Genomic DNA, 13,867 nt, shown 5'->3' on the forward strand with positions numbered 1-13,867 from the left:
AAACTAGGTATGTAAGAAGTTATTAGTTTTGGAAATTTAAAATTTCAAGGATTTGACAAAAATATCAATGAAAGAAATTACTTTTTACAACTGTCCTGTAGGCTGGAGCTGTTGGCCAGAAACTCCCTTCATTTTCTTCTGCTTATACGGAACTGGAAGCTATTATGTACGCCCTTGGAGTGGGAGCATCAATCAAGGATCCAAAAGATTTGAAATTTATTTATGAAGGAAGTTCTGATTTCTCCTGTTTGCCCACCTTCGGAGTTATCATAGGTCAGAAATCTATAATGGGTGGAGGATTAGCAGAAATTCCTGGGCTTTCAATCAACTTTGCAAAGGTATGCCCAATAAGAAACCTTTATTTTGCTTTTCTTCTATTTTTGTAAATACTAATTATAAATGTTATATCTTGTATGTGTGTGTATAGTGTATGTTTATATATTTATATAATTATTTATAGTGGTTCAAGAATAAATATTTAACATATCTTTTTAAGAATAAAAGAGCAGAGAGTTAGTTTAAAATGCCAGCAAAAAGAAGAAAATAACAAGTATGTGTAGTCCCATAACCTGGCATGATGTTATTTATCTTCTCTCTGCCATTTACTTGATACTTGACCAAGGGTAAGTACCATCTCTAGGCTTCAGTTTCCTTATCTATAAAATGGATATGATAATCCTTACCTCATGACAGTGGTGAAGAAGCAAGCCAGGGAGGAATAGTTAAAGCAAATAGCACATACTTGGTTTGTTTTTGGAACAGTAAGGGGGCCAGCATAGCTGTCAGGGGGGCAATGGTAGGAGAAGGCCATGGAGTAATTGTAAAGCTATCAGTGTATACTCTGATGAACATAGGAAGCTATTTGTTAATCTGAGCTGAGTAGTGACATGATCTAGGTATGTTCACTCACTGGCTCAAGCTTGCCGCTGTTGGAGAATAGGTTATATGGGAGCCAAAGTGGAGAAACCACTGAAGAGTCTATTATAATAATCCAAGTAAAAGTGCTGCATGTGAAGTTTAGAAAACAGGAGTCAGGGATGAAGATGTTTGTTCTGGATAACTGGGATGATATCATGATGTATGCATATATATACATTGTATATAATTATACAATACACATATCTATATGCAACGTATAATTATTATATACAGTATATTTAATATGTATAGTAGTTACATATGGCATTATATATAATTTATAGATACACATTTATTTTAAGGTGTGGTGGATTAGGAATTGGTTTCAGATATGTTTGAGATGCCTATTACATTTAAGTGGAGATGTAAGAGGGACAGTTGAATATATGAGTCTGGAGTTCAGGGAGAGGTCTAACTGGGTCCTTAGCATTTAGGTGATATTTAAAGACTGGAGATTAGATGAAGTCATCTATTATATGAGTGTAAGTAAAGAAGAGGCGGGCCGGGCGCGGTGGCTCACGCCTGTAATCCCAGCACTTTGGGAGGCCGAGGCGGGTGGATCACGAGGTCAAGAGATCGAGACCATCCTGGTCAACATGGTGAAACCCCGTCTCTACTAAAGATACAAAAAATTAGCTGGGCATGGTGGCACGTGCCTGTAATCCCAGCTACTCAGGAGGCTGAGGCAGGAGAATTGCCTGAACTCAGGAGGAGGAGGTTGCGGTGAGCCGAGATCGCGCCATTGCTCTCCAGCCTGGGTAACAAGAGTGAACGAAACTCCGTCTCAAAAAAAAAAAAAAAAAAAAAAAAAAAGAGGCCTACGTTTAGAGGCCCTGCAATGTTGAGAGGGTGAAGAGATGCAGAGGAACTAGCAAAAAGAGACTGAGCAGGAATGGTTGGTGAGGTATGAGGAATGTCAGGAGAATGTGATATTGGGGAAGCCAAATGAAGAAAGTGTTTCAAGAAGGAGGAATGAACAATGGTGAGAAGTTCTTTGAGATAGGGTATATTTTATTTCTTGGAGTAAGGTTCAGGTTATGAGCCTGGCAATAATTTTTGAATCATGGGGCTGTGTGAGCTTATATCTGTAACTTTGACTGATTAAAGAACCTATTTACTGGTGGATCAGTTAGCCCATTGGTGCTGTGTGTTCATGGCCACTTATTTTATCAGAGTGTTTCATAAAGTTGGGAGGAAGGCAAGAAATATGTGCTAGGCAGTTTCTTGTTTCATTCACACTCCCATGGTTAGTTGCTAAATACTTTAGCAATGTAAGTGTAAAAAATTAAAACACATGTTTCAAAATTCCCCCTAACAATTGGAAATTTTAAATGGTGTTCATACATTTTGGAACTTGAATCCTGGTCTTCTTAATCTTGAGTTTTTCAGGCTGTATGACACAGTAAGCCCAACCTCATTTGTCTTTCTGTCAACCACCTCTCCTTCTTTTTTTGTTACCCTTTTGGGTTTCTGAGGAACACTGGGAAACCATCCCTCTGTAGTGAAGTGGGATCATTTGTGTGTATGCCTCAGGTTTTGGTTTTCCTGTCCTGTTGTTTTCCTACATACCTTGGTGCATTCTTCCTTTGATACATTGAGGTTAAGTGGCCATTAAGTTACACGGTGTCCTTAGTATCTATTCTGTAAATAGTTTACAAAGTATTACAAGAAAGGAATATTCACATTGACAGTGCTTTCATTTTGAACATCGTTGTAAGGTTTTTATTTGTGTTTTAGTTGTGTCACTTGTATTTGGTGTGTGTGACCTGAAATTACTAGCACTGCCCCATTTGTTCATTTTTATTCAGTGAATATTTATTGAATGTCCAATATGTTCCAGGCACTGTTATAAGTTTTGGGAATACAGCCTAGTTTATTGTCTTTTAGTAAATAACATGTGATTAACAGTCAACAAGACTTTATGAATGACAAGAAAGAACACAAATATATCTTCTCTGCTCCAGAAGAGCTGACTGTCTTTAGACTGGGGGATTGATTACTTTTGAATCACATGATTAAGAAGAAACCAAACAAAGATAGATAACTTGGGGAGAGATGTGAGCCTATGATCAGTAGAATGTCACTTGCAAGTAACAGTGTATCCACAGGGAGAACCTATGGAGCAAGAAAGTTTGTTTGCTAATAAAATTTTGTTTACCCTCACATAGGTTCTTCATGGAGAGCAATACTTGGAGTTATATAAACCACTTCCCAGAGCAGGTAGTTACTGATATACTAATTCCATAATACCATACTTTCATTTTCTGATTAACCTTCTAAACAACATCAATGTGTTAAACTGGTGTAGAGTGACCTAATAAAACATATGACAAATTATTATGTGCATGTGAACCATTAGAGTAGATTGATGTTAACTAATACCTGTTTTGGTCACCGTAAGCTTTGTCCTTTAGTAGTCTTAAAAATTCATTTCATAATATATATTTGTTGATGTATGTGTTATTAACAACTGAAAGGAACATTTGTGTGTGTGCTCTAAACTTATTGACAGTGTATAATCTGTTATGATTCTTATGATTATTGTTCTTTATTCTTTTCTCAGGTATTTATCTTAATATTGATTTTCATAATACTAATTATTCATATCTTTTAAAGTTAAAAGATATAGAATTTCTTATAATTCTTTTTCTTCTGTTTTGTTTTGGAGAAAATAAAATGAAGTCTGCCTTAATAATCATTTTTACTTTTCTTAATAATCTTATTTGTTTAGTAAATCTCTTTTTACTTTTTTTTACTATAATTTGATATATTTCTCTCCTTTGATGTTGTCTAATTATATACTGTCATATAAGATGGTAGAATGCAAAAAGGAATGTTTTGTTAATATTTATCATTTCACATTATGAAATGTAGAGGTCAGCAAGTAGCTAGAATCCTACTTGAATATTTTTCTTAAACCTTTTTATGTTTCTAAAAAATTTATGAGATTTTTATTGCTTGAAGCTTAATAGCTTTATTTCAGTGTAAGTATTATAGCATAAGTTTTCAAAAACAGTGTAAGTATTATAGCATAAATTTTCTCTTTTTATCTGAAACAGTACACTTTGGGGGATTGTGCATTGATCAAATATCTGCTGGATACCTAGTATTTGCAAGGCACACTGTTAGGTATTAGGTAATTTTCTAAACTGGCTGCATATCAAAATCACCCAAGTTATTACATTATATTACCTGTTAATTTAAGTAAAATATAGATTCTGAATGCCAACCCTGGAAATCGTGTGTGTGTGTGTGTGTGTGTGTGTGTGTGCATGTGTGCATATATGTATGTATGTATATATGTATATGGTAGGGTAGTGGTGTTGGTGACAGTGGCTAGGAAGCTCTTTACATGTTTCATATATAACCAGCCTGATGGGTTCCCTTGGAAACCATTGTTATAAGAGAAGTAGAAATGTGTAAGATAGGTTTCTGCCTTTAGGGATTTTAAAATATGAAAAGAGAGATTAGATGTATACTCCAGAATGATAATAACTGAGCAGTGATATGAATAAGGAGGTATAGAGAATAACTCTTAAATTTTTTTTACCTCCTTAGCCTCAAGTTACATTTCTCATGAATTATTTTTCCTCAGTAGAACCTGTGCATTTTCTTTAAGTAGTTTTAAAATTTACTGTCTAGTAAATGTGAATGTTCAAAATACAAGATACCTGTGGTTTTGAACCTTTTAAACTGCAGAATACCAAGGTCAAGACTACTGTTTATAATCTATTGCTGTTTATAAAACACCAATTGATAAGACACAGGGCATCAAGCATCAGGAGACTGATATCAGCATCTCTTAATGGCTCATTTGTTGGTTGTAGTGGTAGTGTCATAGGCTGACTTATCCTCATCATGTTAAAAATAACCACTAGTTGGAGTGAAAGAAACCTTACAGCAGTGCTTTCTTTTATTATTTAAAAAAATAATTTCAACTTTTATTTTAGATTCAGGAGGTACATGTGCAGATTTGTTACATGGGAATATTGTGTGATGCTGAGGTTTGGGATATGAATGATCCCATCACTCAGGTAGTGAGCATAGTATCCAATATGTAGTTTTTCAGCTCTTGCTGTCCCTGCTCTAGTAGTCCCCCATTGTCTCTTGTTCCCATCTTTATGTCCATGTGTACCCAGAGTTTAGCTCGCACTCACAAGTGAGAACATGTGGTATTTGTTTTTTTGTTTCTACATTAATTTGCTTAGGATAATGACCTCTAACTGCATTCATGTTGCTGCGGAGCACATGATTTTGTTCCTTTTCATGAATGTGTAGTATTCTGTGGTATATACATACTACATTTTCTTTATTGTTTCCACCATTTTTGGGCACCTAGATTGGTTCCATGTCTTTGTTATTGTGAATAGTGCTACAATGAATGTATGAGTGCATGTGTTTTTTTGGTGGAATGATTTCTTTTCCTTTGGGTATATATCCAGTAGTGGGATTACTGGGTCGAATGATAGTTCTAAGTTCTTTGAGAAATCTCCAAACTGCTTTTCATGGTAGCTGAACTAATTTACATTCCCATTAACAGTGTATAAATGTTCTCTTTTATCTGCATTCTCATCAGCATCTGTTATTTTTTGACTTTTCATAATAGCCATTCTGACTGATGTAACATGGTATCTCATTGTGGTTTTGATTTGCATTTCTCTGATGATTAGTGATGTGAAGCATTTTTTTAATGTTTGTTGGTGGCTTGTATGTCTTCTTCTGGGAAGCGTCTGTTCATGTCTTTTGCCCATTTCTTAATGGGAGTCTTTGTCTTTTGCTTGTTGAATTATGTTCCTCATAGATTCTAGTTATTAGACTTCTGTTGGATGCATAGTTTGAGAATATTTTCTCCTATTCTTAGGTTATCTGTTTACTCTGTTCATAGTTTAATTAGGTCTCACTTGTTAATCTTTGGTTTGTTGTAATTGCTTTTGAGGATGTAGCCATAAATTATTTCCTAAGACTGATGTCCAAAATGGTATTTCCTAGGTTTTATTCTAGGATTTTAATAGTTTGAGGTCTTACATCTAAATATTTAATCCATCTCAAGTTAATTTTTGTATGTGATGAAAGGTGGGAGTATAGTTTCATTTTTCTGTGTAAGGCTAGCCAGTTATCCCACAACCATTTATTGAATAGGGAGTCCTTTCCCCATTGCCCATGTTTGTCAGCTTTGTCAAAGATCAGATGGTTATAGGTGTGTGGCTTTAATTCTGGGTTCTCTTTTGTTTTCCGTTGGTCTTTTCTTGTACCAGTACCATGCTGTTTTGGTTACTGTAGTTTTATAGTATAGTTTCAAGTCAGATAATGTGATACCTCCAGCTTTTTTTTTTTTTTACTTAGGATTACTTTGACTATTTTGGCCTTTTTTTTGGCATCATATGAATAGTTTAGAATAGTTTTTAGAATAGTTTTTTTCTAATTCTGTAAAAAATGACATTGGTAGTTTCATGGCAACAGCGTCGAATCTGCAGATTGCTTTGAGCAGTATGGTCATTTTAACAATATTGATTCTTCCAGCTCATGAGTATGGAATGTTTTTCCATTTATTTGTGTCATCTGGTGATTTCTTTCAGCAGTGTTTTATAGTTCTTCTTGTAGATATATTTCACCACCTTGGTTAGATGTATTCCTAGGCATTTTATTTTTTTGTGGCTATTGTAAATGAGATTGCATTCTTGATTTGGCTCTCAGATTGAATATTATTGGTGTATAAAAATGATACTTTTTTTTTTGTTCATTGGTTTTATATTCTGAAACTTTGCCTAAATCATTATCAGTTCTAGGAACCTTTTGGTAGATGGAATCTTTAGTATTTTCTAGGTATAGAATCATCTCATTGAGAGATAATTTGACTTCTTTTCCTATTTGCATGTCTTAAAAAATTTTTTTTTCTTGCTTGATTGCTCTGGGTAGGATTTGTGCTGTGTTGAACAGGAGTAGAGATTTAAGAAAGAATGGGGTAAATGGTATTGGTTGTATACTCAACAAATGTTTGTTGAATAACAGGATTAAAAAGGACCAACAGGAGTCCTTGACATTGACAATAGTTATTAAAAAAATCTAATGTATCAAATGTTGATGTTTAAAATTTAGTGATTCAGGTATTCTGACTGCTTTTAATGTTGAATTATTTTTTCTAGTGAGTTCAGGAACATTATTTCAAAACATAGTTTTTTCAGTTTTGCTGAGCTTACAGTGAAAATGCTATTAAATTCTTTCAAACCTTATTATAGTAATCTTTGGTTTTTAAGACACTGTATTTCTTTTACTTTTCATTCTAGGAAAATTAAAATGTGAAGCAGTTGTTGCTGATGTCCTAGATAAAGGATCCGGTGTAGTGATTATTATTGATGGTAATTAATCTACAACTCTTATAATAATATTGTAAGATTGATAGGCTTTGTGTGTGACATAATACCTCACTATAGAAATTGATTAATAAGTTCGTATTTGTCTTCTGGTTTGTAAGAAAACAAGATAAACGTTTTAAAACTCTTTAAGAAAAATAAAGGAGGGGGAGAAGGAATTAGTTCTGAACTCAGACTGGGAAGGGTGGGGCATTTCATTGGATTTAAACAATATAACCAAAGCACAAAGCTGAAAAATGTAGCTTGTATTGATAATGTAGAGGAGAATTAAGCTTTCTGGCATCTGTTTTTAGCAGGAAGAAATATTAGTTAGTCCTCACTTGACAGTTAGGCTATATTTTAGGTATTCTTTAATGTGTTAGCTATCTGGAACTTGAACATATATGACTACTGAATTATTCTTACAAATGGTAGTTAGGTTCCTAGACTTGTAATTTACAAGTTTCTAGACTTTAACTTATGATGTGGTTTAAACATCACAGCCACATTTTATTTGCAGTGGGAAAAAAGAGTATAGTAGTTTAATAAATGTTGAAATACTAGTAATTAAACATAAGGTAAATATATGATGCTTAAAATTTGTAAATTTTATAAATTAAATTTTAAAACTTAAATTTAAATTTATAAATCTTGAAGTTTAAGAACGTAAAAGTAGATATTCATTGTCAGGAACTTGGGAAACAAAGAACAGTGTAAAATTGGACATTATTTAATATTTAGAATATAAGTTTATCATTTTTGTTGTAAATACATGGGAGGTTATACTGTATATGCTGTTTTGGAACTTGCTTTGCTTTTGCTTAATAATCTGTTGAGAACATTTCCGATGCTCTTAAATATTACATATGTTCTCTTCCTTCCTTCTCCTGCTTTTCCTCTTCTCTCTTCTCTTTTTAGGTTTTCATACTTGTCATTCCAGATGTTGGCCAACACTTGGCTACTGTTCTGTCAGTTCTCTTTCAGTCTTCTCACCATTGTACCAAATGTAATATACCAAAAAACAAAAGTCCTGTAGAAACCTTGCTTTAATCTTTACTATTCTCTTCTTGATCTGCTCCATTTATTGAAATACAACTTGGTAATAGTATATCGAATTTGTAGACAAATTATAGGTGAAATTGGGTATTCAATTGCCTGTGTGATAAAAATAAAAATCTTATTTTAAATACATTGACATGCCTTTCCTAATTTTTGGTTATAATTAGATTTTTCTTTAGTATGCAATTGAAAATCATATTTCTAGTTTTGTAGAGCTAGACATAAAACAGATAATGCTTAATCTGTCCCTAGTAAGTTAGTTAATAGAGGGACAGCTGTCTTACTCATTACTTGCTCACTTATTTGCTAACTTGCTCACTCATATCATATATTCACTGACTTATTAATTAATTTAATAAACATTTATTAGGTGCCTTTTTTTTTGTACAAGAACTAGTCTAGTTGATGGGAGAATAAGAGTGAGCAGAACAGCCATGATCCTGCCATCAAGTGACTTATACCTTCATTCCCACTTATTTTCTCTCCATGCTTTTCTTGACTGCGTTGGCAGAATGTTTGAAAGTTCGAGTATGGTTACCTGTTCTTTCTAGTGGGATTGTTTGAAATGTTTAAGGTGGAAAGAATTGGGATCTGAATAGCAGTTTGAGAGGCTTAAGAAGACGTGAAAAACTGCTATTTCATAGTTAAGAAAGGATTTTGAAGCTCCTCTTCTCTCTATCTTTCAGAGTCAGATAGTGAATGGATTAAAATGAATGCTTTGTAATCCAAACTTGGACACCTTTACATGATAGAACTCTTTCAGTAATTGGATTTTGTTTTTGAAACCTTGAAAGGAAATTGAACATATCTTGGTTAACTAGTTATGTCTTGACCATACCTTGAACATATCTTGGTTAACTAGTTATGTCTTTTGGTAGTAACTCCTTTTATTTTTTTCTTTTGTTTACTTTTCAGTCTATTCTTACTCTGAGAAGGAACTTACATGCTACAATCAGTTCTCTGTCTTTCTTGTTGGCTCTGGAGGCTTTGGTGGAAAACGAACATCAGACAAAGTCAAGGTAAGCCATGGCTTTATAAGCAAAATATATGTGTAGTAAAGGATTCTTACTTATATGGTTGAGCCTTGAACAGCCTGAGTTTGAACTGCACAAGTCCACTTACAGGCACATTTTCTTACACATCTGCCACCCCTGGGACAGCAAGACCAATCCCTCCTCTTCCTCCTCCCCCTCAGCCTACCCAATGTGAAGATGGTGAGGATGAAGACCTTTATGATCATCTACTTCTACTTACTGAATAGTAAATATTCTTTCTTTTTTGTGATTTTCATGACATTTTCTTTTTCCTAGCTTATTTATTATTATTATTATTAATTTTTTTGGTAGAGAGAAGTGAACATTTATTTTTATGCCTTTCTTCTTATGTGTATTTCAAGTCTTTTTCAAAACAAGACCCCAGGAATCTCCAGATTCAGTTATGTCCCTAGGCTTGGTCGAGTGCTGCAGGAGTCTTTAGGGAGCCTTGTACAAATGCTAGAGTTACTCGTTTACCAACATTAATCCCTAGGATACAAGATGCAACAAAGCAGGACTCTTTCCTCCATGGAATGTGCTGATTTCAGACGAGGTGGCAGCCAATGTAGAAAACGGTTCCTAGCTTATTTTACTGTAATAATACAGTATATAATACATATATCACAAAATGTATGTCAGTTGATGATTTATGTTATTGGTAAGGGTTTTGGTTAATAGTAGGCTATTAGGTATTAAGATTTTAGGGAGTCAAAAGTTATACATGAATTTTTGACTGCATAGTGAGTCAGTGCTTCCAAGCCCCACATTGTTTAAAGGTCACATGTTTGTTGACCTTGCCATGTTACCATATATATAATCTTATAGAGTGGAGACTTGGTAATCAATACTTTGAATTAGAGTGTGTTCCTTGAATTTGAAGTGCAGTTTATATTTATTCTATAGACAAGGTGTTTTATGTGTAGAAAAGCCTTATTGAGTTAAGTATAATGAATCTGAGATACTAATGGGGATATTTGTTATTTTCTTGTACAATCTTTGCAGACACAAAAATTTTTAGAAAAATCTAACACAAGTGATTCTTGTACAGATTAAAATCTTCATTTATTAAATGACCTAAGTATTTCTCTTATATAAGACAATTCTGGTTATTCTTTTGTTCTCAAATTATAAAAACATATTTTTCCTAAAAGTGTTTAATAATTTGGATTTCACATTAATCTGGCTTTATCTTTAAGTTATTTGTGATAATAAGATTATTCTTTAGTGAATATTCTTCTGTAGTAAATAAAGTATTATTTAAAGCAGTATTGGGAGAAGACTTGGAATGGTGGCATAAGAAGCTCCTTGGACTTTCTTGTTAGTGAAACAACCATGACTTGTAAAAAATTATTTTAAAACGCAGCTATTTAATGTCTCTGGAAATTGTCCTAACGGTATAGAGCAAACAGAGAAACATTTACTCAAGAAAATCTATTACATTTTGGCAAGAACAGTGAGACTCTGTGGAATTTGAGCCACAATCCCTCCCTTTGTTCTTCCTCTCCTGACCGAGCATGACAGAAACTGTACCCCAGGCGTTTGCAGCCAATACTGTAGGAGCCCTCTGCCATGCTGCCTTCCCAGGAGGGGAAGGCTATTAACTTTTCTTTTCCCTCGCACTAGCTCTGAATTGCAGATGCTCTATTCCAGGTAAAATTTACTGACTTGTGAGCCTCTTTTTTCCATCCAGCCCCACATAGAGAGTGGAAACTTTACCCTACCTGTGACAGGCCGCGAATACTGGGTCCCTGATTGCCCTTGCCCTATCTTTCCCAAAGCATGAAGGTTCCATGGTTGGAGAGCAAGCTGAGAAGAACAGAAGCCACCACCCCTGCCCTGCTTCCTTCTTGTAAAGCAAGTGTATCACTTGGAGGGAAGTATGTCACTACTTCTGCAGAAGTTCTGCCTAGAGAGAGAGGCAGGCTGTAATAACACAAAGCTCTGATGCTCTTCTCAAGGAAACAGACACTTCTTGTAATTTGAGTATTTGCAAGTTCAAGCATAAGCATACCATCAAAAACAAGGTGTGACTGTAGTGATAAGCAATTAAGAGAAGGCTGGAAGGAAGCTAAAAGTATAGCCCAGCTAGACATTTACTAGAAAGAACCATAAAAAGAGATAGCTAAGAAAATCCCTCCTGGGATTGTAACAAACCTCAAAGACTGGCCTCACTGACTACCCTTGCAAAGAGGCTTGAATTTAATTGGTTCAGATTGTTGAACAGTTTACACCTCAGGACACTGTTGAAAATAATGGAACAGTCATCTGGCAATTAGTGGAACCTAACAACTAGGTATCATACCAAAAGAAGCAGACAGTTTAACAGAGAGATCAAGGAGAGACAGTAAAAGAGAACCAGTGTCATCCTAGGGTGACTGCACATACTCAAGGCATGCCCTCTGAGGAGCAATATCAGAGGCTGTATGCTGTTGGGAGAATAGATTTACATATAAGAGTCTAGGCAAGTCACTAAACAAATAAACAGTAACAACAAGCCCTGGAAGGGGTTTGAGATCAGTGCCTAGAGTTTTTATAATCTATTACCTGAAATGCCCAGTTAGCAACAAAAAATTATAAGACATGGAAGAAACAGGAGAGTGTGAAGCATGGACAGAAAAAACAGGCAACACAAACTGCCTTTGAGAGGACTTAGTAGACAAAGACTTCAAAGCAGCTATTATAAATATGTTCAAAGAACTAGAGGAAACCATGCTTAAATATTACTAAATAGATATAAATTATTACAAAGACCCAAATAGAAATTTTGGAGCTGAAAGTATAATAACTGTAATGAAAAATTTACTCTTGAAGGGCCAAATGTAGATTTGAGCTGACAGAAGAAAGAATCAGAAAAGCTTAAGATAGATCGATAGTGATTATACAAACTAAAGAAGAGAGAGAACCTCCGTGAAGAAAAGGAAAAAGAATGAAGAGCCTTAGAGAAAGGTGGAATATCATTAAGCACACTAACATTCATATAATAGGTGTATCAGAAAGAGAGAAAGCAGAAAAAAAATTTGAGGAAATAATGGCTTTTGATGAAAAACATTAATCTATACATCCAAGAAGCTCAATCAACTCCAAATTGATTATTTATCTAAAGAGATCTGTATTCTCTGCATCGTAGTAAAAATGTTGAAAGCCAGAAACAAAAAGAAAATGTTGAAAATAATGAGAGAAAAAATGACTCATTACTTACAAAGGAACCCCAATAAGAGCTGAACTCTGACTTTTCATCAGAAACGATGGAAGTCAAAAGATAGTGGGCTAATGTATTCAGAGTGCTGAAAGAAAAAAGCAAACACCATAATGATCAACTAAGAATTTTATGACCAGCAAAATGATCTTTCTAAAATGAATGCAAAATAAAGACATTCGTGGATGACAAAAACTGAGAGAACAGCAGTCTTGCCTTACAACAAATACTAAGGAAAGTTCTTCAGGTTGATAGTGAGTGACCACATACTAAATTTATATGAAATACCCAGGATAGGCAAATCTGTAAAGTCAGAAAGTATATTGGAGATTGCCAAGGGCTGGAGGTGAAAGGAGACAATGGAGAGTGGCTGCTGATGGGTATAGGATTTTCTACTGGGGACAGAAAATGTGCTAAAGTTGATTCTGGTGATGGTTGGGCAACCCTGCGAATATAATAAAAACCATTGGATTTCACATTTTAAATGGGTGAATTATATGTGTGTTATGTCAATAAAGCTGTTTGAAAAATTAATATTGATTAATACTATATGAAAACAATGTCCTGGGCCCACATTTAAAAAAACATTGTGCTCACTTACTGCTTGGATGTGAAAAAATTACCTTGACAAGTATTAAATGAGTACTATTTATGTGAGGTTGTATCTATTCACAGGTAGCAAATTATGAGTTATTAAGAACCCCAGGGCAAGTTGCACACTACACAAGTATATACAGTGGGATTGTCTGAATGAAAAGCTTGGAAATGTTATATTCACTCTTGAAACTTCCAAGCTTTTAGTGAAGATGTTATTTTAGAAAGGGCAAAATACAAGTTAGGCTGTATTAGATGAAGTAAACATAACATGCTATTTGTTTTTCCTTTTTAACTATATATTCTTTTTTTCCTTTTTTTTTTTCTTTTTTTGAGATGGAGTCTTGCTGTATTGCCCAGCCTGGAGTGCAGTGGTGCGATCTTGGCTCACTGCAACCTCTGCCTCCTGGCCTCATGTGATCCTCCTCCCTCAGCCTCCCATGTAGCTGGGATTACAGGCGTCTGCCACCTCGCCCTACTAATTTTTATATTTTTCATAGAGACAGGGTTTCAGGCCAGGCAGGTCTCGAACTCCTAACCTCAGGTGTCCCGCCCACCTCAGCCCTCGTGTATGTTCTTTTTAATATTGGGCAGTAATGAATTACTGCAGACCAGAAAATAATCTAAACTAGATACCATTCTCTAAGTACTTTCACAAGTATCACTTGTTGCTTTGAGAAAAAATCAGAGATGATGCCAAGTCATGGTGAAGCCCT

At 34.7% G+C, this 13,867-nt stretch overlaps 1 protein-coding gene across 1 annotated transcript in view; it reads left to right on the forward strand.

Annotated features, from left to right (window-relative positions):
• The window catches only part of HSD17B4 (hydroxysteroid 17-beta dehydrogenase 4), an 88,898-nt gene that overhangs the window by 48,401 nt on the left and 26,630 nt on the right, over positions 1-13,867 (forward strand). Inside the window, exons 13-16 of the mRNA XM_012448564.3 lie at positions 102-338; positions 3,087-3,138; positions 7,203-7,274; positions 9,243-9,346. Of these exons, the coding sequence (XP_012303987.1) occupies positions 102-338; positions 3,087-3,138; positions 7,203-7,274; positions 9,243-9,346 (465 nt within the window). The remainder of the gene's footprint in view (positions 1-101; positions 339-3,086; positions 3,139-7,202; positions 7,275-9,242; positions 9,347-13,867) is intronic.

This window comes from Aotus nancymaae, unplaced genomic scaffold (genome assembly GCF_030222135.1).
Source record: "Aotus nancymaae isolate 86718 unplaced genomic scaffold, 86718_ANA_hifiasm-v0.15.2.pri h1tg000064l_0, whole genome shotgun sequence".
NCBI lineage: Eukaryota > Metazoa > Chordata > Mammalia > Primates > Aotidae > Aotus > Aotus nancymaae.